This window comes from Ixodes scapularis, unplaced genomic scaffold (assembly GCF_016920785.2).
Source record: "Ixodes scapularis isolate PalLabHiFi unplaced genomic scaffold, ASM1692078v2 PGA_scaffold11__112_contigs__length_91849675, whole genome shotgun sequence".
Taxonomy (NCBI): Eukaryota; Metazoa; Arthropoda; class Arachnida; order Ixodida; family Ixodidae; genus Ixodes; species Ixodes scapularis.
Window position 1 is genome coordinate 85,312,614 of NW_024609837.1, and position 27,831 is coordinate 85,340,444.

The window sequence follows — 27,831 nt, forward strand, 5'->3', positions numbered from 1 at the left end:
CACATTTGTCAAGCACATCTGACACAATGTCGACTCTAGAAGGCTTCGGATTAGCCGAGAACTTTGGACCTTTTGCCAAAAATGTCCGCACCAGCTTGCCCACATTTTGTTTTTCACTTTCATTCTTAATACGAACGAACTACCCAGCCTTCTATTTCTCAAAGTCTAGCAGGCATAATTACCTAAAAAAACAGAGTATAATGTCAAGCCTTGTTGCCCAGGGTTCCTGGGTGCTTGGATTTCTGCTCAGCATCTTTCTCGAGCACAACATGGGCACCTTGAGCTTGGCACACTGATCAGTGGCTTGGCACCTTTAGCGCTTTCGTAAAACTGTTCTTGCTGCCGTTGATGCACCAAACTAGGACCAGTGACGGAGCTAGTATTTCTAAGCACCACGCCAGCCACAATTAAAGTGCCTCAATTAAAATATCATCTTCATTCGTTGCAACTTTGCATGTGACTATTTGATCGATATGTCTATTAACCCCTTGCCTACTAATAATGTGTGTCACTTGTGCCACCCCCTACAGACCATAAAGCCCAACCACGGGTGTTGCCCGCGTTTCAGTTTCGGTGCCTGTTTAGCACGCTTTCTGGCGATGGCAAAACCAGCCCTGTTGCTCTATTTGCCTTTGCGTAGTTTGCTATTTTGTTTCTTTGTTTGACAGAGAGAGAAGGCTCCATTTAGCCAAGGAAAAGAAGTAGTTCTTGTAAGTGCTCGCGCTAAAGTGACATGGCTTTGGCGGGGAGGTCCACTTTAGCTAACAAAGAGATACAAAACTTTCTTTTTGAAAGGGATTATTGCTCAGGCATATGTGAATATGAATCCTTCAGCCCTTTCTGATTTTTAGGAATCAGACGATAGTTTGAAGGACAGTGACAGGAGAGATGCAAACAATCAGAATCCCGCAAGCCTTCCATCAACCTCGGCGTATGCACGTCAGCGGGACTCTGACCAGAAGTCCCGATTTAGAGCAGGATACGACGCCTGGAAGTCGAGAAAATGTTTTTGTCTTATTTTATTGCAAATTGCAAGTTCAAAATAATATCTTGCTGCACGTTCCTCGAAGAAAAAAAATTAGTAGGCAAGGGTTTAATGAATCAATCATTTATTTTTTTCCAATGTGAGAGGGAGCTCTTGGAAAGTCTAAACTTCTAAAGGAACAAAAGGTGAAACAAAGTTGACTGACGGGTATCAACGCCCTGCATCAGGGGCAAGGCACATCAGCACACTATGCAATGCGAGACAAACGAAAATAATAAAAAAATGCATGCATACATTAACAACAGCAATGCATCATTACTGCAGCTACAATATAAAAACAAAAAAAAAAGTTTATAACACTAGTACACTATTGGGAGAAAATATGCAAAAAGCAACACCATCCGCCTAAAACATTGCAAAAGTATTTGTAAAAAAAAAAACTGTTTCAGATAAATAAAAAACACAAATCAAAATGCAGCTGCCAGTTGTTTTTTTTTCGTGTATTTCAAAAGTAGCGAGTGGACGCTCATTGTGACAGAGGCGCAAGCCCAGCATCTTACGATGCTTCGCCGCCTTTCCCAGGACGTACAGGATTGGCTGCACTGCCATGATCCGGGCAGTTGCCTCGAAAGACGGAAAGCACCTCGTGATCACGGTCATGGACAATGAACATCAGCATCCAGTGAGCGAGGCAAGTACCGGCCAACACGTGTCAGCCACTACTACTTGCGTGAATATATGTGTGCTGGCACCACACGTGTTGTCAGTTCGTGCGAAGGCAGTAGGAAAAGGCAGATACTGTATACTACTTCACTCAGTGTTGGAAAGTACCTAAAGTACATTGTATTTTGTGGAGGTCTCAAAGGGGTGACGCCGTCCGGCAAGGGGGCCTACCGCTCAACCTACCACTCCGCAGCGTATCATGCTAAGCGCTGCGGCGGGTTCGACTGTCGGCTGCAACCCTTAGCCGGGACTCTCAAAAGGGAGCACACGGACACGCCGAAGGCAAGGGATGATCGAGTGTTTATTTTACGTGTTAATCATATACAGATAAGAAACACGCTAAGGGCGACAAGGAAGGAACAGGCATTACCTTGTCGTGCCTTCCCGCGAGCGGGCTCGGAGGTAGGCCGTCAGGGAGGGCCGGGCCACACGTCCGAACAGTTGGATGTCCCCGCGAGCAGTCCCCTCGAGCGGGGTGCAAGGCCCCCCTCTCTCTTCCTCTCTCTCTCCTGGCGGCCTCAGCCTCGGACCCAAAAAGGTCAAACCGCCAGGGGGACGTTTTGCGTGTCCCCGCAAGGTGGGGGGGCAAGCGGGGGAGGCATGCCACGTGAGGGTAAGCAGGCAAGATGGCTGCCCCTCCGAGGCACGAAACGGAGCACTCCGGCTGACAGTTGGACAGCTCGGAGTGCTTTTCCCGCGGCCATAGGGCCTAATCAGGGAAGTGGAGCGGGCGGCTCCCACAATTCTCCCCTCCTCAAGATCTTGAGCACCTCTTTAGAACAAGAGATGCCGGCTGTCGTCCCCCCCCCCCCCAAAAATGACACACGGCCAGCCTATGCTGTCTACGCCCGGCAGCTACAGTTTCGGTTAACGGATATCTTTTCCGAAGCCCGCCGAAATCCGGAAGCGGCGCAGGCCAGCCAAAAGGCCCAGTATGACCGCACGCGTAGAGATGTCCGCAATCAGGTGGGCAACCTCGTGCTTAGGTTTCCCACCTGATTGCGGACATGACCGTGTCTATGCCCCGCCTTTCCAAACCGGCCCGAATGCATGGGACCTTTCCCTCTAGATAAAAAGTCTCAAGCACGCAGCCCGCAGGCAACCGGCTTTTCCGGTGTGGGACATACCGGGGTGCGGGGCATACCGCACTCAAATAAGTTTGAGACCACTGCTCTAGATTATTATGTTAACTCTGTGGTCTAAAAGGAGATGCTGGACTCATCTTATGCATCAAAAAGACTACTAATGTGGACTGGATCATTTTGATGTTGCCAGTTCCACTGGATCCACCAAGTATGAGCTATCTGGTTTAGTGATGGATGAAGAAAGAATAAACAATTAAAACAGGGACAACACAACCACATCTTTCAACTAGCAACAGACGAGTAAACTTTCAACAGCGAGCAGCTGACTATACCCAGTAGGAGTAGGGGAGAGAAGGGGAGAGAAGGAAAGATAAAACACGCGAAGTGCAAGTCAGGGTAATAGGGTTATCTCGGATTTTAAAAATTCAACCTCAGTTGTTTAGTGAGTAACGGCCCGTTCACACTCTTGCTACGTCTTAAAACTGGGTTACTTAAAACCTCTTACAACGAGAGGACACACTGGCGCCATCTATTGGGTAGCAGTGTGAACTTGGCGGTCCGGCATATTTACTATTTGGCCGCAGTTCCTCCGACGCCCGTCGAAGGAGTGACATCTGTGTGCAAATCACTCCTCCGACGCCGGAAGTGACGTAACGGAAGTGACGTCACCTTGTTAATTATTAATAACTAATATAAATCATTACTACATACAGAATATAATTTGCCTTTGAAAATAAGTACAAATAAAAATAAACCCGTTCGATTTTAATGTAGCTTTACAGTAAAAGGTCACGTGACTAAACATTTTTGTCACAACATTTGTTTATTTACAACTTTTTAAACGCAGCCTGACAAAAGTTGTGAGTTATAAAAATAGTATTAATGCATATAAATACATTTTTATTGTCTTTGTGTCACGTGACGTTATTATCGTGGGTGTGGCTGCCGTGGCCCTAGCGCGTGCGTCGCGTGCGGTAGTGTGCTCCGAATCGGCTGTCCCTTGCATTGTACATTGCACGCTCCTCCAGCCCGGGCGCTCGTCCTGTGAAAAAAACGTCTCGCAGCTGATCTCGTGCCCGTAGCCTTCGTTAAGGGCCACCCACACTAGCGAGAAAACGCGCCCGGCGCGCCGATAAATCGGTTAAGCGGGAAGATAAAGGGCGTGTCTCTGCACGCGCTCGTGGCGCTGACTGTGCTTCGGCGACATTTTGTTACTTGCCGCGATCGGCGTGCCAAGCGCGTTTTCTCGCTAGTGTGGGCGGCCCTTTACACTGCCAGCGAGCGGAACATAGCACGACGCTCAATGCTTTCTTGTACCAGCGTGACCGGCGGTAGTGACGGCCGGCCGAGTGCGCCCGCGCGCTTAGGTGGGTGTTCGCTGTTGCAAAGACCTTATCATTGATTATCGCACCTAATGAGTAGTTTTCAACGAGCCAACAGCTGAGTTACGTTAAGGTTCTCAGTTACAGGTGGTAAGTGTGCGTAACCCAGCTGCAAAAAGGTTGAACGGATAGGAGCGACCCCCGGGACCTCCCGCGGAACCCCGGGAGGGAACGGGGGTGGGAGGGGGGAGGGGGGTCGTTGCGGGTACGCCAGTTAGATTTAAAACTGGGTCCACTTGGATTCACTACTACTGAGATATGCCGGTTCCAGTTGGGAACCAATGGAGACCTAACTGGGAATCAACTTGAAGCAAAGAATTGTAACTGCAGATTTAACTCAATTTGTAATCATGCATATTAATTTTACATATTATGCATTTGTTCTTTGTGTTTGTTTTTATATAGTACCAGATTTAGTTTTTTCTTCTGAGGCTGATTTTTGTGTAGGTGTTGACACTTGCGCCTTCGATCAAACCGAGCAGTACTGAAAAGGTGTGCCCACCATATGACACACTCACGGTTAAAGCTGACCAGACCACTCGGTCACATATGTTGCCTGGCCCTGTCACTGCAGTAGAATGCGTAGAGTGTTATCAGAGTAGAATGTGATACATGGTAATGAAACCCGAGACCCAGGAACACAGAAGGGGACGAATGTACGAATGTGATACTCGACTCATTCAGTGAGCGCGTCGCCCTCACCGTCCTGCAAATCTATCAAATAGCAGCGTATACTCTCTGTTGTGTCTACAAGCTGATCCTGGCTGCTGGTAGACGAGGACGAAGAGGAAGGGGGATACGAACGGAGCACGAGATGGAGCAGCTGGTTTTTCTGTACTGTCTGACATAGGCGTTCGTATTAAAAACACAATTGGTGCAGTCGACAGGACTCTAGGACTCCTCCTAGAGTCTGAACTTTCCCTAAAATCTGCTCTTGCCATCGCCTCTCCAGTTGAGCAAGCGATGAAGGAGGCCAAGCTCTTGACGGAAGAGGGATCCAGTTCACAAGTGGCAAAAATAAAAGCCAAAAATTCGAGGGCAAGTCCCAGCAAGTCGTCCGGCACTTGTTACAGATGTGGATCACCGCACCACATGGCGGACCATCCTAAGTGCTGGCAAAGAATGAAGCTTGCAGAAAATGCAACAAGAAGGGACACTTCGCCTCCGTTTGCAAGCAGGGAGTTTCACAAGCAAAATCCCATGTACGAAGAGTGGAACAAGCGCACGACCAAGTCCAGGTGCTAACTACCAGCTTTACCAAACAATCGGTTACGTGCGAGATACATCTGGCACATGTTCCCACCAAACGTTTAGTCGACACAAGTTCATCCGTTTCAATCCTGCCAAAAGACGTCTACCGAAGACACTTCCACTCTTACAAGTTGGAATGTTTGAGTACAACACTTCTGGACTACTCCGGAAAAGACATTCCCGTTCTGGGGAAATTCGACGCACCGGTGCAGTTTGCTCAAAGACGCAGCACCTGCACATTTCACGTCGTACGAACAGGCGTGGCTGTCATGGGCCTAAACGCCTTTTGTGCATTGGACATCCAACTAAACTTTGCTCCTCCCACCGGAGGACGGGTGGCAACGGTCTCCGCGAGAAACCTTCCAGAGATCACACAAGACTTCCCCCATCTGTTCTCCGAGGGATTAGGTCATGCAAAAGGATTTGTACATAAGGTAAAGACAAAAGATTCCGTCGCTCCTTTCCAACAAAAGCTACCAAGACTAACTTTCGCAGTGCGGGAGAAAGTTTCTGAGGAACTGGTGAAGCTGGAACACTCCGGGGTTATCGAGCGCATCGATGCTTCGGAGTGGGTGTCTCCCATCGTAGTGGCCCGCAAAAAGAATGGGCAGATCCGGCTTTGTGTAGGCCTATGCAAGCCGAACACTGCAATAGTTTTGGATTCCCGCCCTCTACCGTGCCCCGACAAACTTTTTCATCAGCTTTCCGGTGCCCACATCTTCAGCAAGCTAGACCTCTCATTGGCATATCACCAGTTGGACCTGGCAGAGGAAAGCAGAGACCTAACGGCATTTGTGGCACATGATTGTCTCTTCAGGTTCACCAGAGTATGTTTCGGGCTGGCATCCGCCGCCCCTGCCTTTCAAAAATGATGGACTACATACTCTGAGGTACTCCAGGTACCATCGTCTACCTGGATGATGTACTTATTTTCGGGCGCACAAGAGAAGAGCATGATGCCCGCCTGAGGCAAGTTCTTTCACGCCTTCAAGATGCAGGCTTGAAACTAAACTAGCACAAATGTTTTTCTTTGCAGTCCAGCAGCTTCAATTCCTAGGACACGAGCTGACACCGCAGGGAATCAAGCAATGCGAAGATAATATTGAGGCTATCATGCAGGCTTCACCCCCCACAAACATAACATCACTACGATCATTACCCGGCCTGCTCGCATATTACATCAAGTTTGTACCAAACTTTGCGACCATCGTGGAGCCTCTGCACGTGCTCCTGCGGAAGGATGTTCCCTTTTAATGGAAAAAGGTACAAAAAGAGGCATTCACTGCTGTGAAGGATCTGATACGAAACAGCAATCCACTGACTTTGACGTGGTGCTGCCCACCGTCGTCACAACGGATGCATCTAATTACGGATTAAGCGTGGTTCTGCAGCAAGTACATCCGGAAGGAATTCGAACGGTGTCGTTCGCATCGTGAAAACTTTCAAGCGTCGAACGCAACTACTCTGCAGGGGAGAAAGAGGCATTGGCGTGCCTTTGGGCCTGCGAGAAATGGCGCTTTTTTCTCTTCGGGCGCCATTTCACGCTCAAGACAGATCATCAGGCTCTCGTTACTTTGCTTTCTACACGAGGATCCGGTCGACAACCAATGAGGATAACCAGGTGGGCTATGAGACTCCTCAGGTACGACTACGAGGTACATTACCAGAAAGGAAACAAGAGTGTCGGAGCAGACGCACTGTCACGCCTGCCTACTCCAAATCCTTCGGATTGCAGCAAGTTTAGTGACAAGGAAGAATTCACTTGCCGGTACGCAATCTATGCACAATCGATCAAGAAGAAATCAAGAAAGAAACCAGGCAAGACCCTAATTTGCCTCGAGTAATCCAGTGTATCTGCACTGAATGGGGTCACGAGGAACAATGTGATAAAGTACTATCTACATACTACAAGTTGCGAGAAGAGCTTTCCTCCGTGGATGACTTACTACTACGTGGTGAAGTGTTGGTCCACCTATTTGGCTACGGCATAGACTCATTGATCTAGCTCATGAGTCACGCCCTGGAATTGTGCGGACGAAGCAGCGTCTACACCAGCACTTCTGTTGGCCCAGAGTCGACATCGAGGTCGACACCTACATTAGAGACTGCAACACCTGTCAGACGAACGACAAGACAGCTGTGACGGCAGCGGCACCCCTACAACCAGTTCCATTCCTATCGGGTGCATGGAAACAAATAGGAATAGACATTGTCGGACCTTTTTACAAACTTCCATCGCAATTCAGATTTGCAGTCGCCCTAGTCGACTACTTCAGTAAGTGGCCAGAGGTAGCTCTTTGTAACCAAGTTACTGCTGAAGCTGTATGTGAATTCCTCATTAGAATCTTCAACCGAGAATGGTATCCGAAGGTGATTGTTTCTGATCATGGCCCATAGTTTGAATCCCGCATATTCCAGGAGTTCCTGAAGTCCAGAGGGATTTACCACCATCGGTCTCCGACATACCATCCACAAGCCAATGGTCAGGTTGAGCGCTTCAACCGAGTGCTTAAGCAGTACGTCCAAACTATCCTGCAGGAACAAACCAACGTTCGTACAGGCCTTGAGTTTCCGGGTGTCTACCGAAGTACACCACATGCAGCGACGAAGCTCTCCCCCGCTGAGCTCATCCACGGACGTAAAATGCGTACCCGTATGGACATCGTGGGCTTCCCAAGTTTTGACGAGCCCGTTCACATCGAGATGCAGCAACTCCGCCAATGCATTGCTGATTACCAGAAGCACAGCAAGCAATACACAGATGATAGGCAAAGAGCCAAACCATTTACAGCGGGTGTAGGAGATTATGTCTGAGATTATGACTGAAGGGAACACCATCATTTGACCCCTCTGAAAGAATTCACGAAGCTGTGGGGCCAAGCACCTTCTCTGCTTATTCTTCCATCTCTTTTACCTCTATCCCCCCATAGATTGGTTGATCCTTTCTTTTTACCTTCCCTCCACAATCTTTCATTTATTAATCATATTTCACACAAAGACCACCATCTCCTTCTCATTAAAATTTGCTGATGAAACCTTAAATTTTGTATGATTATTCAGAAAAAATTATGTATGAAAGGGCAAAGCCTGAGTCAGTCGAGCTGGAGTCCTATGCGAGGCTAGGGTAGCTTATGTGTCTGTGCAAGGGAATGATCGATTGAACTGGTGAGTATGGGATAGCTGGAGATGACTTCCTGAATGTAATTATTGTTTCAGAGGTTAGATGGTACTGAATTGTGGCGATTATTAATTATTAAATTAACTCTCCAAGTGTAGGAACTATTAAACAGGCAAGAAATAAAAAGAAAGCATTATTCTAGTACATCGTTACTTATGCAGCTTTACATTTTAACATTTGAAGTGTTCCTCCACCACAAAGTTTTATTATTATTACTGTTTTATATTGATTTAATCATTCAACTCTATACCACCATGTGTTTTCTTTTACATACACATTGTATGCTGAGTACAGAGTTTTGGCTGAAGCTAAGACGTGTTTTGTACACCATTTATTTGTACTAACCTTATAATTGGGAGGAAACATGTGCTTCATCACAATAGCAACATTGCTGAAGTAGAGGTTTCAAGGAACAAATACAATTAACTTGGAAGTCTGCTTGCCAGTGGAAGGACATTTTTCTATGACATCTGTGCAGTAAAAAGCCCACAAGCGTGCTTCTAATTAAAAACGCACGCTATCCAGAATAGCGCGACCCGCAAAAGCGGTTCTTCCTACGAGAATGTGCCTTGTGGAACAGTTTGAAACTCCGAAAAGAGCTTGTACCCTGGAAGGAGGGTTTCCCCCTTCGATTTGCTGTACGGCGGGAAAGCGGCGGACCAAGTAACTCGCAAGTGCGCTTCCCCTTGCACGTATTTTCCTTGTGGGAAAGCGCAGAACCAGCAAATGTACTTGTCAGTTGCAGTAAGATGGGAAAGCAGTAGACCTAATGTTCCATAAGCGTGCTTCTCCCTGAAACACCGAGTTTTGCAGGAAAGCAAAAAACCCGCAAGTGCGCTTCACCTTACAAAGTTGTGTACTGCGGAAAAGCGACCTAGAAATACTTCTTCATTATCTACATTTATTGCAAGAAATCCATGCGCGAATCTCATCCTCCGAAGAGCACTTATGGCAATAGGTGATTGACTGAACATGACTTTACAACTAACCAAATTACAGATTTCTCACTGGCGAAATTAAAAAAAGAAAAAATCATTGATTAGATTTAAACTGTTTTCTCAAAATAATTTTTTGAGAGAAATATAATTTCTCTGAAAAAAATAAATACACTAGAATATGCAAGATCAACCAGAGACATATACTTTAGTCTGTCTGCCTGATTCTATACCTCTCTCTGCTGGTATTTGAGTTTGTATGCTTGTTCACGCACGCAGTTCTTTTGTTGACTCTACCCTTTCCCTTGTTTTGCTATACCTGAAGAACGAGCTGAAAAGTAGAGAGAGTGTTCAATCCTACAATTTACTTGTGCCTCGAAGAAGTCTTATATTTGCTCGTTATCCCCATATCAATATTACTTGATAATTATCTTACATGGAATGAAAATATAAATACACCTGAAAACAATAAAATAGTTGAGGTTCCAGTGGTAAAATTAATGTTTTTTTTAATATATCAAAATGTTTGATTTGAAACATCGGTATTCAAATCATACTTGGGTAGTCATTTAATTACAGTAATTAAATTACTGTAATTTAATTACTTTTCTGGTAATTTGTAGTTCATTACTTCCTGCTAAAGGGAGCTGCAATTGTACTTTATTTGCTTTTTAGCATCAGTAATTACAAACTTTGAGGCACAATTACAACTACTTTTGCAAGGATTTCCGGTGCCAACCGGAAATCCTTGCATCATCAACACTGATGATGACATCAGTGACGTCACTGATGACGTCACCGACATTAGCATTGTCATCATCACTGATGATGTCATCAGCAAAGTAATTTGTAATTGCAATGAATTATTTCTCAGGTAGTACTAATTGTAACTGTAGTTAAACTACTTTTGGAGCAAAGTAATTGTAATTAAATTACATTTTAAAAGTAATTTACCTGTATGATTAAAGTTGTGGTCTAAATCATGATTTCGATTTAAATCAACTTGATTTTTATCCTCCACCCTGTCGATATGTGTGTCAGTGCATGACCACTGCCAATCATTTCATTTGCAGCATGCGACATTGAGCCCTCAATTCTTTATACGAGGGCAATGGGGGATGGCCAAGGGATGAAGATGGGCTGAACAATTTTTTTCCAACATTTTGTTGATATACTATTAGATAACTTTGCATCCTGCAGGTGAAATTCGGTACGGTCTGCTTTTCTGGAATCGATCGGATGGACACTGAATCTATAAGTCGATTGGATCAGGATGTCCCATGCAGGAACCAAACTGTTTAATTTTTTTTATAGCTAACTTACTAATATTGTAATATTGCTGCTTTTATCCTTCAAGTGTGTAGATAAGTGGGTAGCACAAATGCTCAGAAAGAGTGGCAATGTCATGTTCTTTATATAGTTGATTATAGTGGAGACAAGAGCTTCTGGAAAAGTATTTGCGACTCTGTGTAGGTGTCAATCAGGCAAAGGCAAACGCTGCCTTGTACCGCAGAGACACAAGGAATTATCTTACACCACTTTTCTTTGCAAATAATGATTTGGCAGCGCTACAGCGATAGTAGATATTGCTGGCAAAAAAGGGCTGTCATTTGTGGCCCTCGAATTAGGAGGGTCAGCAACAGGTTTATAATAATAATCATCTTTATTTTGGGTGTCATCAGTCTTTATCTTGGATGCCCCGTGGTGCACCAAAACAAACAATAAATCCAGCAAACAAAAAAAATCCTAAACACACTTATAAAGTTAACAAACAAATAAATGTAAGATTATCCAAATGGCGATGGTACATTGCAACAGATGCAGATATATAAAGGCGAGGTGGAGCGATGGTATCATATGACTGAATCCGAGAGACGTGAGGTATTGCACAGCGAGCACACATAAAAGCATACGAAATGTCTGGTTACACATGAAGGAACATGAAACAGTTCTGCTCTAGTTTGCCTGTAGTTGTTTAGAAAGGCATCGGTGGACATCTTCACAGACTCCTTCTTTAAATAGGGTGGACATGCCTGCAAGAAGCAGTAACATCATTCCACATCGCATAGGCTGTAACTATTTGCTATTACCCATGTGCAATAGGTGTTCGTTGCCCGTAGTAATTACTCTGCATGTGATCTGCAGGAATTTGTGGCTCCCGTGTCGACCAAGGCAATGAATTTGTGAGCCAAATATTAATGTCTTATTATTGTCACTCCCAATAAAAGGAATTTCTTTGCATCTTGTGGAAGTGGTACCTGGGCTCCGGATCATTTGTTTCCTGCAGTATGGCACCCAGGCCCAATCCCATGCCATTCAAGAAAGAAAATCGAGACGGCACGTGCACTTGCCTGGTAGAAAAACAGCTTTTCTACCAGGCAACTAGAACCCAGTTATCTGGTAGCTGTGATGCTTGGCCGAACAATGCAAACAAAGAAATTGTTAGCTATCTGGGCCAGCAGCCTCTGAAAAGCATTCATTCAAGGATTAGCAGGAAAATAAGAATAAAGTGTTGGTTTCAAACTTTTGGACATAAAAGGAATAGAATACTAACTCCAGACGACTACCACTTATTTCAACCAGCAACAAAATTCATCACTGTCGTTGCTGGTTGAAGGAAGCAGTCCACTGTAGTTTCTTTCCATTCTTTGTGTTGGAAAGTTTTTGTATAATCTACTGATATGGCCATACATCCTTCGACAGTAAAACAAATTTTTTTGAAAATGCTGTAAACAAATGCCTCCACAGCGCACTTCCAGCTTGTCGGAGTAATGAACCACGTCTCTGCAAACTGTGGTGTTCTCAATACAATGCTAGTATCAAGCTTAATACTTTGCGACAATGCTCTCATGTTAAGCTTTTCCTTGTTGCACCAGTACACGCGGAGAAGCACTCGTGCTCTCGCTGTAAGTTTTCCCACATCGCACCGGTGCATGTGAAAAGCACCAGCTCTTTTTTGGTAACCTTCTCCACACTGCGGAGAAAAGCCAGTGCTCTCGCAGTTAGCTTTCTTACGTTGCTCTGGTGCACGCAGATAAGCACCGGGCATTATTTGTGGAGTGATCAGAAAGGAAAAAAGGGGCCCATGTGCGCTAGCTATTGTTGGGGCAGGATTGATATCAAATGCAGTGTGTTGATGTAACTACTAAGGTATAAGACAAATTGGCACCCCCCCAAATGTAAGTAAACAACATCAAACTCGATTTGTAATGCAGAACAGTTTATTCACATTATAACACATAATTCCGATTCCCTCGAAGCACTTCAGACTCGGAAAGAGTCATCGGACTGTGCAGCGCCTAGTTGTTGGTTTCTTCAGAGCCAATTTACACAAGTAGCAACTTGCTCAGTTTTCAAGGGGCCTTGTTTTTGGAGCCTTCTTGTTACCAGATGTGAGGCCCACAAACTTCTTGCTATAATTTCCCCAGCCTCTTAGAAAAACTATGTCGTCAGATTAACAAAACTTTGCTGGAAAAGTCAGAGAATTCTGAAGAGACAACATGGCGCGGTCAATAGGGCACCCTTGATGGTCCAGCCGTCCCACGAGCGGGTCCCTGGCATTGCCTCCTTGTGGTCCTGCTGGATCTTGGCCCTGGCCATCGTCTCCAGGATGCTCCGTACTTGCTGGCCCATGAACCCAGCAAGGACCTACACATGGTACTTGACATTAGCACCAAAGCTGATTGTCAGCTGCAGTCACCTCACTCGTTCAAATTGTTAAAGATGTTGCCTTGAAGATATCACAGAAAAGGTGCTGCGCCTTTAGCTTTACATACAAAGTACCTATGCCAAAACGTCTAACTTAAATCAACATTTATGTACATGTATAAAAATGTATTAAACATTGAAGCAAAGACCTACTCCCTTTTTTTTTAAATCGGACCCAGCAGGCCGTTGTGACACGCATGCGGATTAGTTTTGCGCGTTGTCGACAGATGGCACATGTGACGCAGTGAAAAATCACCAATCATGATTTTTAACGATGATGAAGTTGAGAGGCTGAAGGTACAGAATATTACAGTTGAGAAAGCTACTAAATACAAGTACCTAGGAGTATGGATATGTGATGGTGCAGAATATGTCAGTGAGCATGAAAAGTATATAATAGGTAAGGGCAACAGAAATGCAGCTGTAATGAAAAATAGAGCACTTTGAAATTACAACAGGTATGAGGTCGTGAGAGAGATTTGGAAAGGGGTCATGGTGCCTGGCGTGACTTTTGGAAATGCAGTGCTATGCGTGAAATCCGAAGTGCATGCGAGACTAGAAATAAAACAGTGCAGAGTAGGTAGGCTGGCTTTGGGGACACATTGCAAAACACCAAACCAGGGAGCTAGTACAAGGAGACATGGGATGGGCGTCATTTGAGAGCAGGGAAGCGGTGAGCAAGATAGAATTTGAGGATTGGTTGAGGCAAATGGATGGGTGGCAATGGGCACAAAAGGGTTTCAGCTATTTATACATGAGGAGTATAGATACAAACTGGAGACACTGCACTAGGGAGTTAGGAGGACAGTTTTTAAGGCTATAGTGGACTTAGGAAGAGCAGGTGTCAGTTAAGGCCACAGAAAGAGATTGGTGGCTAGAGAGAATGCAGACAAAGACGGCTCTGGAAAACTATAAATTAAACAAAACAGTTATTGCCAAAGAAAGCATTTATGACCATTCTAGGGGAAGCTCATTGTTGTTTGAGGCGAGGACGGGTGTACTGCAAACCAGAACACACAGAGCGAAGTACCAGGAAATGGATACAGTGTGCACTGCTTGTGGAGAGGAGGACGAGACGGCTGAGCACTTGATACGAAGAGAACATAGAGTTAATAAAGTCATTGGGTTTTAGAAACAGCGAAGGAACACTGGATTTCAAGACAGTAGAGATTACCAAGCAAATATTAAGTGAATGGTGGCAGAAGGCGAGAGAAAACTAGGTATTTTCTTATTAACTGATGGCAAGGGTGTTTTATAGCCTCACTTTCTTTGCAGTGCGGAGTGAATATAGCTTTCACCTTTAAATATTCTAAGCTTAAATGGTAAAACAGATTGGCTAGGTGGCGTAAGCTACCGCCCGATCCAAAGGGCTCAGCCGGATTCATCCATCCGTCCATCCAGTGGTCGGTAGAGAAGGGAAACCATCGCCAAAGTTGGTGTATTGATAAACATGTCGTTATGAAAATGTCAAAACCATATCTGCGCTTCTTGCGACCCAACGGTGAACTTCGAGGGCAGAAAGATGCAGTTCAACGACCGGAGGGCAGCCAGGGAGAAACCAGACGGAAGAGAAAACAGCCGCGGAGAGCACAATGGTAAAAATGGCGGAAAGTCTGCCCGAACTGGCAGCTGTTGTGACACAAGTAATTGGAATTGTTTGATTGTAAGGTGGGAACGCAACCGCATCCTATCAGGACTTCACCTGCGCAACGCGGAAACACGGGTGAGCACCTTTCTTCACGCGATGGAGAGAAGCTAGGGACGTCGTCACGGATGCTGACAGACGCCAGCGGCTAATCTTTCACCTCGCACAAATACTCGCTCTGAAATGGCGATTCAATCGTCGCAATTAGCTAACGAGGCAACTGAAGCGGTGCTTAGAGCTACGCTGTGCTTCCTTCAATCCGGAAACGTGAACGTCACCGAACCTATTTATTTTCATTTTCGGTTTTTGACAATAAAGACTGGTCAACCTTCCAAGTTGTGCCGTGTTTCGTTGCTGGAGTTGGCACCGTTCTGTCAACCAGTTGAATCCAACCAGTAATTTAGCTCGCCACGTGCGCAGGTCAATTTTCAGTTCCCCTTTTTACGGTGAGCCTTGCAATCGTAGCCGCCCTATATTCGCGCTCTTTAGTGCAGCGACATAACGCACGTGTGCATACCTTGTTGCCGATCCGGTTTGGGTGGACGCCGTCGCGGTGGATCCACTGGTGCCACTCGTCAGCTAGCCCGTCAAGGAACGTGAACCCTTCCCTGCGACACAACTCTCGCAGCAGCGAGTTCACCTCTCGGTAACGGTCATTCGAAGCCTCGATCTCTGCAGCGTGACTACGCTGCCATTCCAATGAGCAGAACCAATTCTCCCGCGAAGAACGGCAGAAAAGGCGATCTGCATCATTGGATTGCGTTCACAGATCTGGGCAGCTAGACGACGATATTTGTCGATGTACACGATGGCACTAATATGGGAATTATTAGTGCCAACGTGTAGGATGACAACATCAAAATCGGGTAGCTTCTCAGACACCTGGGAAAACAAGTGCTCGATTCTACTACCACTAAACGGCGCAACCTCAACAGCCAACCGACTATTCAATGGCAAGTACTGCACCATCGAATCGCCGGCTACCAAAACTCGAGGCACGTTGGGGGTGCGATCAAAGCTAAAATACAAAGAGTAGCACTAGATACGGAAAAATGTATTGCTAAAAAGAACAAGACAATGCTAAACAAAACGCTTCAAAGAGTGCGAAAAATCAGTCAAAATAGCTTGCGTGACCGGAGCCGACAGCAGCGCGGCCACGATCCGACCACAAAAGACTACAGACTACAGCCGCTACAGCTGCTACAGCGGCAGACGCACATGTCATAACAAAGGCAACATCCGGGGCCGGGAATGATACGTTACTTCCGGCGTCGAAGGAACGATTTCCACACGGCCGTCTCTCCTCCGACGCCACTACGTCACTTCCGGCGTCGGAGGAACGATTTGCACACAGGTCCCACTCCTCCGACGCCCGTCGGAGGAAGCACTTCCAATATTTCTCTCGCGCATTATCCTTTCTTTCTTGGCTCGAAAAACTTTTGTCAACGTTATAAACGAGCCTTTTTCATAGGTATTATGCACGTTTGGCATCGGAAATCCCGTGAAACCTTCGCTCTTGTGAAATGCAGTTCCAGGGTCACCACATAGGTGGCGCCGGAATGCCAGTGTGTTCCCTCGTTCTAAGAAATTTTAAAAAGTTTTAACAGATCTCGTTTCTCTCGGTCGTACTCGGTTGCAAGAGTGTGAACGGGCCTTAAAAGTATTGAAATTTGGGCAAGAAATAAGAAGGAATACAACAGACTAAGCACTGAATGAAGACCCGCTTACAATCAAGACCCTCTCGAGGGACAAAGTCCCCTTCATTCATCACCAGTGGAATGTAGGAAACCAATCTATTCTTCTTCTTTTTTCTAAGCCTAATTGAAGTCGTGTTGATGACATGCTTGTCCCGGCTGCAGTCCGCAATTACCTTTGCCTCAAGCTATCTCGCACTATGGACCCTTTTCAGCATTCATTGCCATCTGGTGGCTAAAAAAAGCAATTTCACTTTCAGCATACTAATGGTGGTCATGAAACTTTATTTTATCAGGCACTATCACTTTTGCATGTCAGTTACTAATGAGAATTGGTTTTTCTATCACGTTATAATTCTTTGAATACTCCTCTATGTGATCACTTGAATGATATGTCTTCTTCTGTCCTTAGGAACGCTTTTCTATAATTTGTCTGTACTTCTCATTTTGTCTGTACTGTTCATTTTGTATATATATTTTTTACCGTGTTTACACTGCTGACTTGTAAAGCTAGGTGGCGAGGCTTGTCAAGCAGTGGGTGACACTGCTTTTTTCTTGCCACCTTCAGTTTGTATTTCAAGCTGAAATAAACGCTGATTGATTGATTGATTTCAGACCAGTACAGAGTGGTGACCCATAAGCCCCTTTATTAAGTTTCCACCATCAAAAGGCTTTAGAGCAAAAATTGTGCCAAGAGATTCCTTGGACCACACCCCGAAATAAATGCTTACGCCATTGTATCTAATTCATGTGTCATGTTGCACCAACGTCTCGAACATACATATCATCCGCTTGGTAATATCTTCAAATTTTTTCTTCGTCAGCCTCAAGAAAGCTACCGCTCTACTCGGTGACAACTTTTCTTGGCAATGCACTGGAGAGAAGGAGAGCCTGCGCACAGCTTTATTCAGCACTCAAAATGGGTGAGGGAACACGTGCCTGTACCCTCCACTGCATTGCCAAAAAAAGTTGTCGTCGAGTATAGTTTGGCACAGATGCCATACCCTGAGATGATGATAGTGATCAAAGTTGCCAGACTGAATTTCGATATATAGGTGTATAGTCAGTGACAGATTAAAAAACCCTTAAAAACAAAACAAAAAAAAAAAAAAAATTTTTTTTTAAACAGTCTGGTTGGGGCAGTGAGAGAGTGCAGGCGAGCTGGTAATCAATCGACATCTTGTAAACCCTGAGATGGGGAACGATTTTGTTGTGTTCGTCCGTTTTTTTATCATTCACCATCTCAGGGTTTACAAGATGTTGGTTGGGGCACTGTTCTATCACTGTTGTGGCTTAGTCTTCATTCAAGAAAATGAGCGCCAACCTAATAAACTTTACAAATAAACTTTATGCGAAAAAAAAAAAAATTGTTTAGAGCAATATTGGCAGCGCGAGACGCAATCCAGTCTGTAGTCACCTCCTTTCCACTTGTTTTCTCTCTGACTTTTAAGCGCGTGGAGGAGAGGTGGATCGGCTTGGCCAATCACGTTGAGGTGGAAAGGGTGTATGACCATTCCGTGACACCCCGCAGGGGGCACCTGTGAAAGCAGGTGTTTGGAGAGTGGCGTCTCCACGGGCCCCGAGCCCCGCAGGGGGCGCCTGCACATTAGGTGCTAGGTGCATGGTAAGTAGCGTCACCATGGACCCCAGCTACATTGGCAACACCACAGACCCTGAGTAAAAAGTGGCTAAGACCCACCCACGTCTGGCTGTGCGTGGCGAGCCCGTGTCCGGGGAAAAGGGCATCCTGGTGGTTGAGCCGAACCCGGAGTAGGTTTGGACCCTTCGGTGCCGCCCGGGTAAGGCAATACAGCACTTCGGCCCCCGGTTCTCGTAGACGGGAGTCCTGGTAAGGCCCGGCCAGGATGATTCAGCCTATAGTCGCCATTTCTTCTACTATCCCCTCTTTCTCTTTTCTCCCCTTCCCGCTCCCTCACTTTCACCTTCTTTGGTGGCAAGGGCAAACCTTGTGTGGTGGCAGATACCCTTATCCTAACCAGACTTGGGTATAGCATCTGGGCAAGTGCTAGTAGATCAGCGGTTCCAGGAAAGCCCATTTTGTTATGAGCTGCTGACTACTCCCTAAGTTAGGCTCGATGGTGGGCGGCACGCCGCAGGTGCCGAAATCCTTTTCCCATTCATATGGGTTCCAAAACTAAATCTTTCCTTGATCGGGCTCCGAAAAGGGTCTGGACCGAAGTGACAAAATCGACAAACTGTACCTTGCCAGTCATGAATTTTCCTAAATTTTTAGTAATGCACTCGGAGAACGAAGATCAACCACTCGCAAAGCTTTCCCCGTTCTTGGTCGCAAAGACTCTAGAAACTGTGATTGGCAAATCTTTTAAAGCCAAAAAACTTCCATCTGGCGACCTGCTTGTGGAGGTCACAAATGCTGAGCAAAGCAAAGCACTTCTTGCACTCAACCAAGTAAGAGATAGCAAAGTATCCGTGACTCCACATCGCTCACTTAACAGCACGCAGGGTGTCATCTCTGAAGATGATCTTCTTGCAATATCTACCGACGAAATACTTGAGGGACTGCAAGATCCAGAGGTGGTCGCTGTGCGACGTATTACTGTCCGTCGCGACGGTGAAGAATGGGACACAAAACACATTGTGCTAACGTTCAACTCGACGACGCTCCCCTCCACAGTTAAAGCCGGGTATCTCAACTGCAAAGTTTGCCCCTACGTCCCCAATCCAAGGCGTTGCTTCCGCTGCCAGCGCTTTGGACATGGGTCACTAACCTGCAGAGGAAAAGCCACCTGTGCAAAATGTGCAAGCACTGACCACCCTTCCGACAACTGTGGCAACAATACCCATCTTTGCGTCAACTGCCGAGGAACACATCCAGCATATTCTCGCAGCTGTCCCCTGTGGAAGAGAGAGAAGGAAATCCTCTCACTAAAGGAGAAAGAAAATATTTCTTACCCAGAGGCAATGAAAAGATATTCTTTTATTTCTCAAGGCTCTTATGCCAAGGCCACGCGCAGAGGACCGGCGCGGTCGACGGCATCAACGGGAACGCAGACGTCAACGTACGACCTGCGTCCCCCCGCTCAGTCCCCCTCAACCTCATCTGGAGTGGCACAAACCACTTCAACCCCAGAGCGAAAGGTAGATCCTATCGCTTCGGGGTCCATTCAAGCGCAGGGTTCTTCAATCCCTGCGCCATTCGAAACCCAGGTACCTCAAGGTCGGGGACTTCCTTCTCGTCCCTCTGAAGGCACCCAAAAACCTGGTGAGCCGTCGGGGTCACAGGCCCTTAGGGGTCAGCCAGAGGCGGCCCCCGATGAGCCGATGGACGAGAGCGGGCCCAAGTCCAAGGACGACAGGCCCTACTCAAGCTCTGAGTCCTTACCTTCGACCTCCTGTGGTAACACAGATAGGCGGAAGAACACATCTAAAAAGAAAAATGCACCCCGCATCAAAATTGATTTTTAGGTCTAGATGAATGGTCTCTCTTCTAATTCATGCATAATGGCAGCATTCCTGCAGTGGAACTGTCGAGGGTTGCTTCGAAACTACGACGACGTGCACTTTCTGTTAGACCAGCATCACCCTATAGCATTTTGTCTTCAGGAAATGCACTTAAACAATAGTCACTCTAATATCCTAAGGCACTTTCAGGTTTTTCGCAGGGACAACCTCTTTTGTCGCACAGTTCTGGTGGAGTAGCTATAGTTGTCCAGCCATCTACCCCATGTGTTGAGGTTCCTTTGAATACCACTCTGGAAGCCGTGGCAGTTTGTGTTCTGTTGGAGCGTGTAATAACCGTCTGTTCGCTTTACATTCCTCTAAGTTATCCTGTATCCCGCAAAGAGCTTGAATCACTTCACGACCAATTACCCCAACCTGCCCTAATTCTCGGTGACTTCAATGCTCATAATCCTCTTCGGAGTAGTAGAAGACGAGATACACGTGGCTCGATGATAGAGCGTTTTCTTTCCTCGACAGTTAAGGCCCGTTCACACTCTTGCGACCGAGGACGACTGAGAGAGACGAGATCTCTTACAACTTCTTAAATGTTTCTAGAATGAGGGAACACACTGACATTGTGGCGCCATCTATGCGGTGACCCTAGAACTGCATTTCACAAAAGCGAAGGTTTTGCGGGATTTCCGAGGTCAAATGTGCGTAATACCCATAAAAAGGCTCGTTTATAACATTGACAAAAGCTTTTCGAGCCAAAAAAGAAAGGATATTGCGCGAGAAATAAAAAAAAATATGCCGGACCGCCGAGTTTACACTGCTGCCCAATAGATGGCGCCAGTGTGTTCTCTGGTTTAAGAAGTTTTAAGGAACCCAGGTTTAAGAGGTCGCAAGCAGTCGCAAGAGTGTGAACGGGCCTTTATATGCTTGCTGAACAAAGCAGAGTCTACGTATTTCAGTGCCCCAACTCATTCTTTCACATCTATTGATCTGTCTCTTTGCGATCCAGCATTATTTCCTTTGTTTCCCTGGGCTGTATTCTGGGAGCGATCACTTTCCTATCATTCTGAACCGACTAAATCCACCCATTACAGTGCCTACACGAACTCCCCGTTGGAGGTTTGAGGAAGCAAACTGGTCTGTCTTCAGCCAAGCAACCCAGCTCGCTTGTACATCGCTTAACAAACTGTCTATCGATGAAGTCACCAATTTGCTTAGCGCCCACATTCTCAATGCTGCAATTTTAGCTATCCCTATGACTTCATCTCGCTTACCCCGCCGTTCTAAACCATGGTGGAATGCCGACTGTGAAAAATCAAGAAAAAAGCAGAACAGAGCATGGGGCATATGTAGACGTTACCCAACAGTGATTAATCTCAGCAGTTTGAAGCGGATGAAGGTTCATGCGAGATACATCCGCCACGTCTCACAGCGTCAAAGTTTCCAAGGTTATGCTTCCTCTATTAACAGCACTGCCACCACCAAGGGAGTATGGGATAGAGTACATAAAGTCAATGGGCATTACCGGGCTTACTCAGTACCGCTTCTTTCCGAAAACGGACTGTGCCCTGAGAGCCTAGAAGAACAGGCAGATCTCCTTGGGAAACACTTTGAACGTGTTTCTAGCTCTCAGAATTGTTCATCTGCTTTTCTGAAACACAAGAGACAAGCAGAACTCCAATCCGTGCGGACATCCGGCGGAGCTCGAGAGGCATACAACTTACCTCTCACACTGAATGAACTGGAACGGGTACTTCATGAAACTAAACCTACGTCTGCTGGACCAGATGAAATTCACTACCATATGCTTACTCACCTTCACCCTTCCACACTCTACATAATTTTGTATTTGTTTAGTCGCATCTGGCAGAAGAGTACATTTCCATCGTCTTGGAGAGTGGCAACCGTCATTCCTTTCCTAAAGCCTGGAAAGGATGCATCGTTACCGCCCAATAGCGCTAACAAGCTGTCTTAGCAAAACTCTGGAGAGAATGCTTAAGAAGCGACTCATGTACTTTTTAGAATATTCTTGATAAATATCAGTGTGGCTTCTGTTCGTCACGATCTACATTGGACCATCTTGTCCGCTTGGAGTCTACCATTCGTGAGGCCTTTGTAAATAAACAGTACTGCCTCTCTGTTTTTTTTTTCGATTTAGAAAAGGCTTACGACACTGCCTGGCGGCATGGCATCCTACAAGATATGTATAGCTATGGCATTCGAGGCAGGATGCTAGCATTCGTAAAGAGCTATTTGGCGATACATACTTTTCGTGTCAAATTAGGCACTACTTACTCTCGAGAGTTCTGCCAGGAAAACAGTGTTCCCCAGGGAGGCGTATTGAGTGTCACCCTTTTTTGTAATAAAAAAAAAAACTCGATAGCCCGGGCCATCTCATCATCCGTACAGTATTCACTTCATGTTGATGATCTTCAGATATCCGTCTCATCCTGTAACATTGCTTTCTGTGAACGTAGGATCCAATTAGCAGTAAACAATCCGCTCAAGTGGGCTGATCAAGTTGGCTTTAGGTTTTCACCAGAAAAAACAATTTCTGTTTGCTTTTCTCGCTTACGGGGAGCTACAGTAGATCCATCAATGACCATCCACTCCACTCCAATTCCAACAAAACCGGAGCAGAGGTTCCTAAAGCTTATTTTTGATAGTAAACTGTCCTTTCTTTCTCATATTAGGTATCTTAAGGTAAAATGCCAGAAAGCGCTAAACATTCTTAAAGTCCTTTCTCATACCTCATGGGGCTCTGATCGTCTCTGTCTTCTACGAATTTACAGTTCGGTGGTTCGCTCACGCCTCGACAATGGTAGTTGTGTATATGGATCGGCAAAGCCCTCAGCTCTTTGAATGCTTGACCCCATTCATCACCAGGGATTGCGACTGTCTACAGGTGCATTTCGCACGTCGCCTATCCCCAGCCTCTATGCAGAGACAAATGAATGGTCTCTGAAAAAGCGAAGGTTTGCTTGGGGGTTTATGTATTCCCTTAGAATACGTTCATTCACCCTGCATCCTGCACGCGAGGTTGTGGAAGAAACAAGATATAAGCGCACCTTTGACAACAAGCCCTCTGTAATCCCGCCTTTTAGTACGAGAAATGCAGCTGCAGCAGATTCGGTTGGACTGAGCACTACAATGCCCGTGACCGCCGTACCTCAAGTATTAGCTCCGTGGGAAGATAGCCTCATTTTGTGTGACTTTACTGACTAAGTACAGAAAGAAAGACACCCCACCAGAATGCATCAGACAGGAATTATATGAAATCCAAAGTAGATACGCTGGTCACAGCTCGTATTACACAGATGGCACCAAGACAGAAACGTTCGTTGGATGTGCTGTGTTTGGCCCCTCTGTTCGCTATGTTCAACGAATTGCATATACAGTCACTATTTTAACAGCTGAACAATGTGGTATCCGCCTGGCAGTTAATCATATTATAGAAACGAAGAGCATGAAGTCAGTTGTGTATACTGATTCACTCAGTTCACTGAGAGCGCTCTAATCACTAAATACCTCCAAACACCCAATAATCATAGAGTTGCAGAATAAAATCATCGATGCTTCCAAAAGGAACATTAAAATAGTCTTTTGCTGGGTCCCTAGCCATGTTGGTATACCGGGTAATGAGGAAGCAGACCTTGCAGCTAGTTCTGCTGGTGACAAAGAAGTCGAACGGCACGACATTCCATATAAAGACTATCACAGACTTTTAAGGCATCGTATAAGAGAGAAGTGGCAGCAAGAATGGGATGAAGAAGTAAATAACAAGCTGCATACTGTAAAGCCACTGCTTAGTGAGTGGGAGAGTGCAAGACACCTTGAACGCTTTTATGAGGTTGTCCTGTGTCGGCTAAGGATAGGGCATACATACCTCACCCATGGCCACATTCTGCGCAGGGAGGAAGCCCCAGAGTGCGAGCACTGCAGTAATCCTTTAACTGTCGCACACATATTACTAGCATGCCCTGCTTATGACCTAGACCGACGGAAACATTTTTCTCAGCTATATAAAGAGCATACGCCTTTAAACCTCCCTATTTTGCTTGGCAACGAACCATTAGTTCCGCATCACTGCGTTTTTAGCTTCTTGAAAGCTATCGGCCTTTTACACCGACTATGATTTTACACCCAACTTCATGCCATAACTACTTACAAGTCATACACATAGTTTTAACCTATCATCAACTACTAAAGTTCTATCCTCTTCGAAACCCTATCTGCAATAGTGTATGTACCTGGCGCATCATAGCCTAAGATGCTTTTGCGCCATAAAACCCCAACCAACCAACCATTCCGTGACATCATGGACTTTGCACGCAGAATTTAAAATAATTCTCGCGCCGTCATTATTGCTCTAAATTTTTTTTTGCATAAAATTAATTTTTGGCACGAGTGTCCCAACCAGACTGTTTACAATTTTTTTTTTTTTCTTTTCAGGTTTTTCTTTAAAGGGACGGTGCAACGATATTTAGTTGGAATGCATTTTTCCCTTTACACGAGCTCACTAGTGGGACCCAAGTATACTCGCAGATGCCGCCATTGACCAACAAACCTCTTTGTTACAGTGCAGTTCCAGGAATGAAAGCGTGCGTTTTCTTTCATCTCCCTTTTGCAAAGCTTGATGACATAGTTTGGACATCTCAGTGCTGACATAGTTCCCCAGTGACAGTATTTGAAGACGGCTCATAGATTGGACCCAAACATTGTGCGAGCACTGAGTTTTGGCTCGTGATAATCAATAGCTCGACAAGCACTCAGGTAGTGACTCATGTCCAACCGCTGCAATGATGAAAATAGTCGAACCCAAACAATGTCTAGAACTCGGCGCGTGTCCTGTGCTTTGCTTAGCCTGTGGGTACAATAAACATTGGCGGCATATAATCAGCTCCAGCTCACATGGTTGTTTGTTCTGGCTGCAAATTAAGATAAAAACATTGCCAGTTCATTTTTATTTATTTTTTTGTGACTACCATTGCACGAGGAGAAATGCTAATGCATGTTTTATGAGTTATAAATATCAGGGATTCATTCTAAGTGGTATTTATGCAAAGCATAAAAATTTTTGCACCTCCCCTTTAAGAATGCAGTTGAAGCTTCGCCTCCAGCACGCAATTGTAACCTTTTACCAGGCTTTGGTTACACGTGCAGCAAGTTGTTATCAAAGGCAGAATGCTCATGCTGGAGTCAGGGCATACACTGCATCCTTAACCTGTCGCCTGCTATAGTATACATAGTTCTATCAGTGTTGCGGCTTAGTCTTCATTCGAGAAAATGAGCGCCAACCTAATAAACCAGTAACGATTTTCAGGCTTGCTACAGGCAGTTCCCGAAGCAGCGGCGACTGGCCGGCGACCCGCGTCGGGAAGCTCGAAGAGTGCTTGCTCTCATGGCCAACAAGACTGTGGATGGCGCCGGGAACATACTCCGCTTGAGCAACCACAACACGAAGACAGCAATGACACTAGAGCAGTTGCAGGGCCTCGCCCTTGATGCTATCGCGACACAGGTACGAAGCACCGGAGGCACCATGGAAATCCTAGTCACGATGGACAATGCGGTAGTAGGGGTCTTCTACCAGGACGAAGAGATGAAAAGTACTTTCGCGAGCTATGCCGAAGTACTGTTCGTGGATGCTGTCCGGAGGACCGGCGAGAGGAGGACGCCTCTGCACGTGGTGGCCACGGAAGATTCCAACGGAGAAGTGCAGGTCGTAGCACTCTTGCTCTGCGCGGAGGAGGATGAAGAAACCGTCAGGGCCGTGTTCCAGCGTCTCCGGGTCCACTGCGACCAGACGGACAAGACACAGACCATTGTGACGGACAGGGACTGCATCTTGAGGAAGGTTCTGGGAGAGATCTTCCCCAATGCCGAGCAGATCATCTGCCCATTCTACGTGCTCCACAGTTTCAAGAGGGACGTGACCATGGACAAGATGGGCATCAGCTCCCAGCAGAGGACCCACCTGCTGAAAATCCTTCGGTCCATGTGCTTCGCGGACGGTGAGGAGGACTACGGCAAGAAGCTGGAGGCCCTGGAGGCGACACTGTGCCCAAAGGTGCTGGACTACTTCCTGTCTAACTGGCACGACGTCCGCGCCGAGTGGGTGCAGGGACTCCAGCAGACGACCAGGCTGGGCAACCGGACTACCAACAGGGTGGAGTCTGTCAACCAGAAGATCACTATGGCGGTGCTCCGGTACGAGTCGTTGCCGCAGCTCTTTGAAGACCTGATGGTTGTCACGATGGGCCTCCGCATCGAGCGGGACCAGCGGGCGACTGCGGTACTCATGAAGACGTGTACCGTTCCAAACAGCACGGATGACGAACTCAACTTTTGCAAGCTGCTCACGCCCTACGCCTTCAAGGGGGTATCTCAGCAGCTCAATGCCGCAAAGACCATGACGACCGTTGAAGATCCGACGGCGTCGTGTGAGTCCTGCACGTGTCGCTTTGCAAGGTCAGTCCAGTTGCCCTGCAGACACATCTTCTTCCTGAGAAAACAGAACAGCTTTCCCCTGTTCTTCCCCAAAGGCATCGCTGCTCGCTGGACAAGAGACTACTACCAACGAGCCTGCCGGCTTTTCACAGACAGCGATGAAGTCTTTGCATCTGTGGAGATGTGCGACATCTCGGTCATGGGACAAAGAACCCTATCTCAAGTGCAGAAATACCGAGAAGTGAGCACGCTGCTCTTGCAGGTGTCGGCTAGGATAGCCGGACTTGCGATGACAAAGTATGAGAGGTATCTGGACGTGATCAAACAGCTGAGGTATGCAATAGAAAAGGGCCAAGATGTCTCCCTAGCTGATTCCGAGCCTGACAGCGAAACCCTCTTACCGTGGGAATGATGAAAGGAGCCTTACTGATGTAGCTCACGGCTCAAAGGTTTTTTGCTGCAAGGTTTTTTTGTTTGTTTGTGAAAGGGCAACTTGTCTCAATTTAGAAGATTTTGGGATAATGGTTGAATTCGCAATAAAAAGCCCTAGTAAAAGACACTATGTCATTTGCTTCTCAGAAAATGGGGTATATATTTTTAAATCTAATTTTAAACACGAGCAGAAATCGAAACTTTGGCTTCGTCCAGCAACATTGACCTCGGGCCACCAAGAACATGGCTATCATCTGGTATGAGATGTCGCATGATCCTCTATGCAACGACGGCGGGATTGGGGCGGGCGTGTGCCAGGCGCAAGTGTCGTCTGCGTTGCACTCTTCACGTTTTGGTGTCTACGACATTCGACGACGTTTGCACAACTGTGGCATAAGCTTGCACACGTTGTGTCTGTAGTGTGGACGAAACTCTGAGAGACAATAATCAGAAAGGGTGAGAAGACGACAGCGGTTGTGACACAGGAGACAGCGGTAACGGCGAGACCACGGCGGGGCAGCCTTACGGCTCCCAAGGAGCACGCTGTGCAGGCACGTTACACCAATCACGTGGACACCGCTAAAAAAACATTGCTGACGTCGCCCATTACGCTTGCCCAGAGAAGTAAAAAACAAGCAAAAAAGGGCGATGATTGGATGGATAAATGGATGGATGTTAATTAATGGCTCGACCCTTTGTAACGGGCAGCAGCTTGTGCCACCTAGCCTAAGTCTGAAAAGACAACCATATGATTCCTCCCGCCTTTCTAGAGCGATTTTCTCCCCCTGACTATCACCACGCAGCGTGAGATATCACCAATATGACCTTTGGGGGATCGTGTAAAAACCTAAAAGCATCGCACCACGTCTCTTTTCCCTGGCGAAAGAGTCGTCAATTTTCCTCTGGTCAAACCTTGTCGGCGTTACCC

The 27,831-nt window shown here is 46.3% G+C and overlaps 1 protein-coding gene across 1 annotated transcript in view; it reads left to right on the plus strand.

The window, feature by feature from the left end:
- LOC8041733 overlaps positions 1-27,049 on the plus strand; it is a 40,343-nt gene extending 13,294 nt beyond the window's left edge. Inside the window, exons 3-4 of the mRNA XM_029984998.3 lie at positions 1,568-1,676; positions 25,345-27,049. Of these exons, the coding sequence (XP_029840858.2) occupies positions 1,568-1,676; positions 25,345-26,883 (1,648 nt within the window). The 3' untranslated portion in view covers positions 26,884-27,049. The remainder of the gene's footprint in view (positions 1-1,567; positions 1,677-25,344) is intronic.
- The last annotated feature ends 782 nt before the right edge of the window (positions 27,050-27,831 follow it).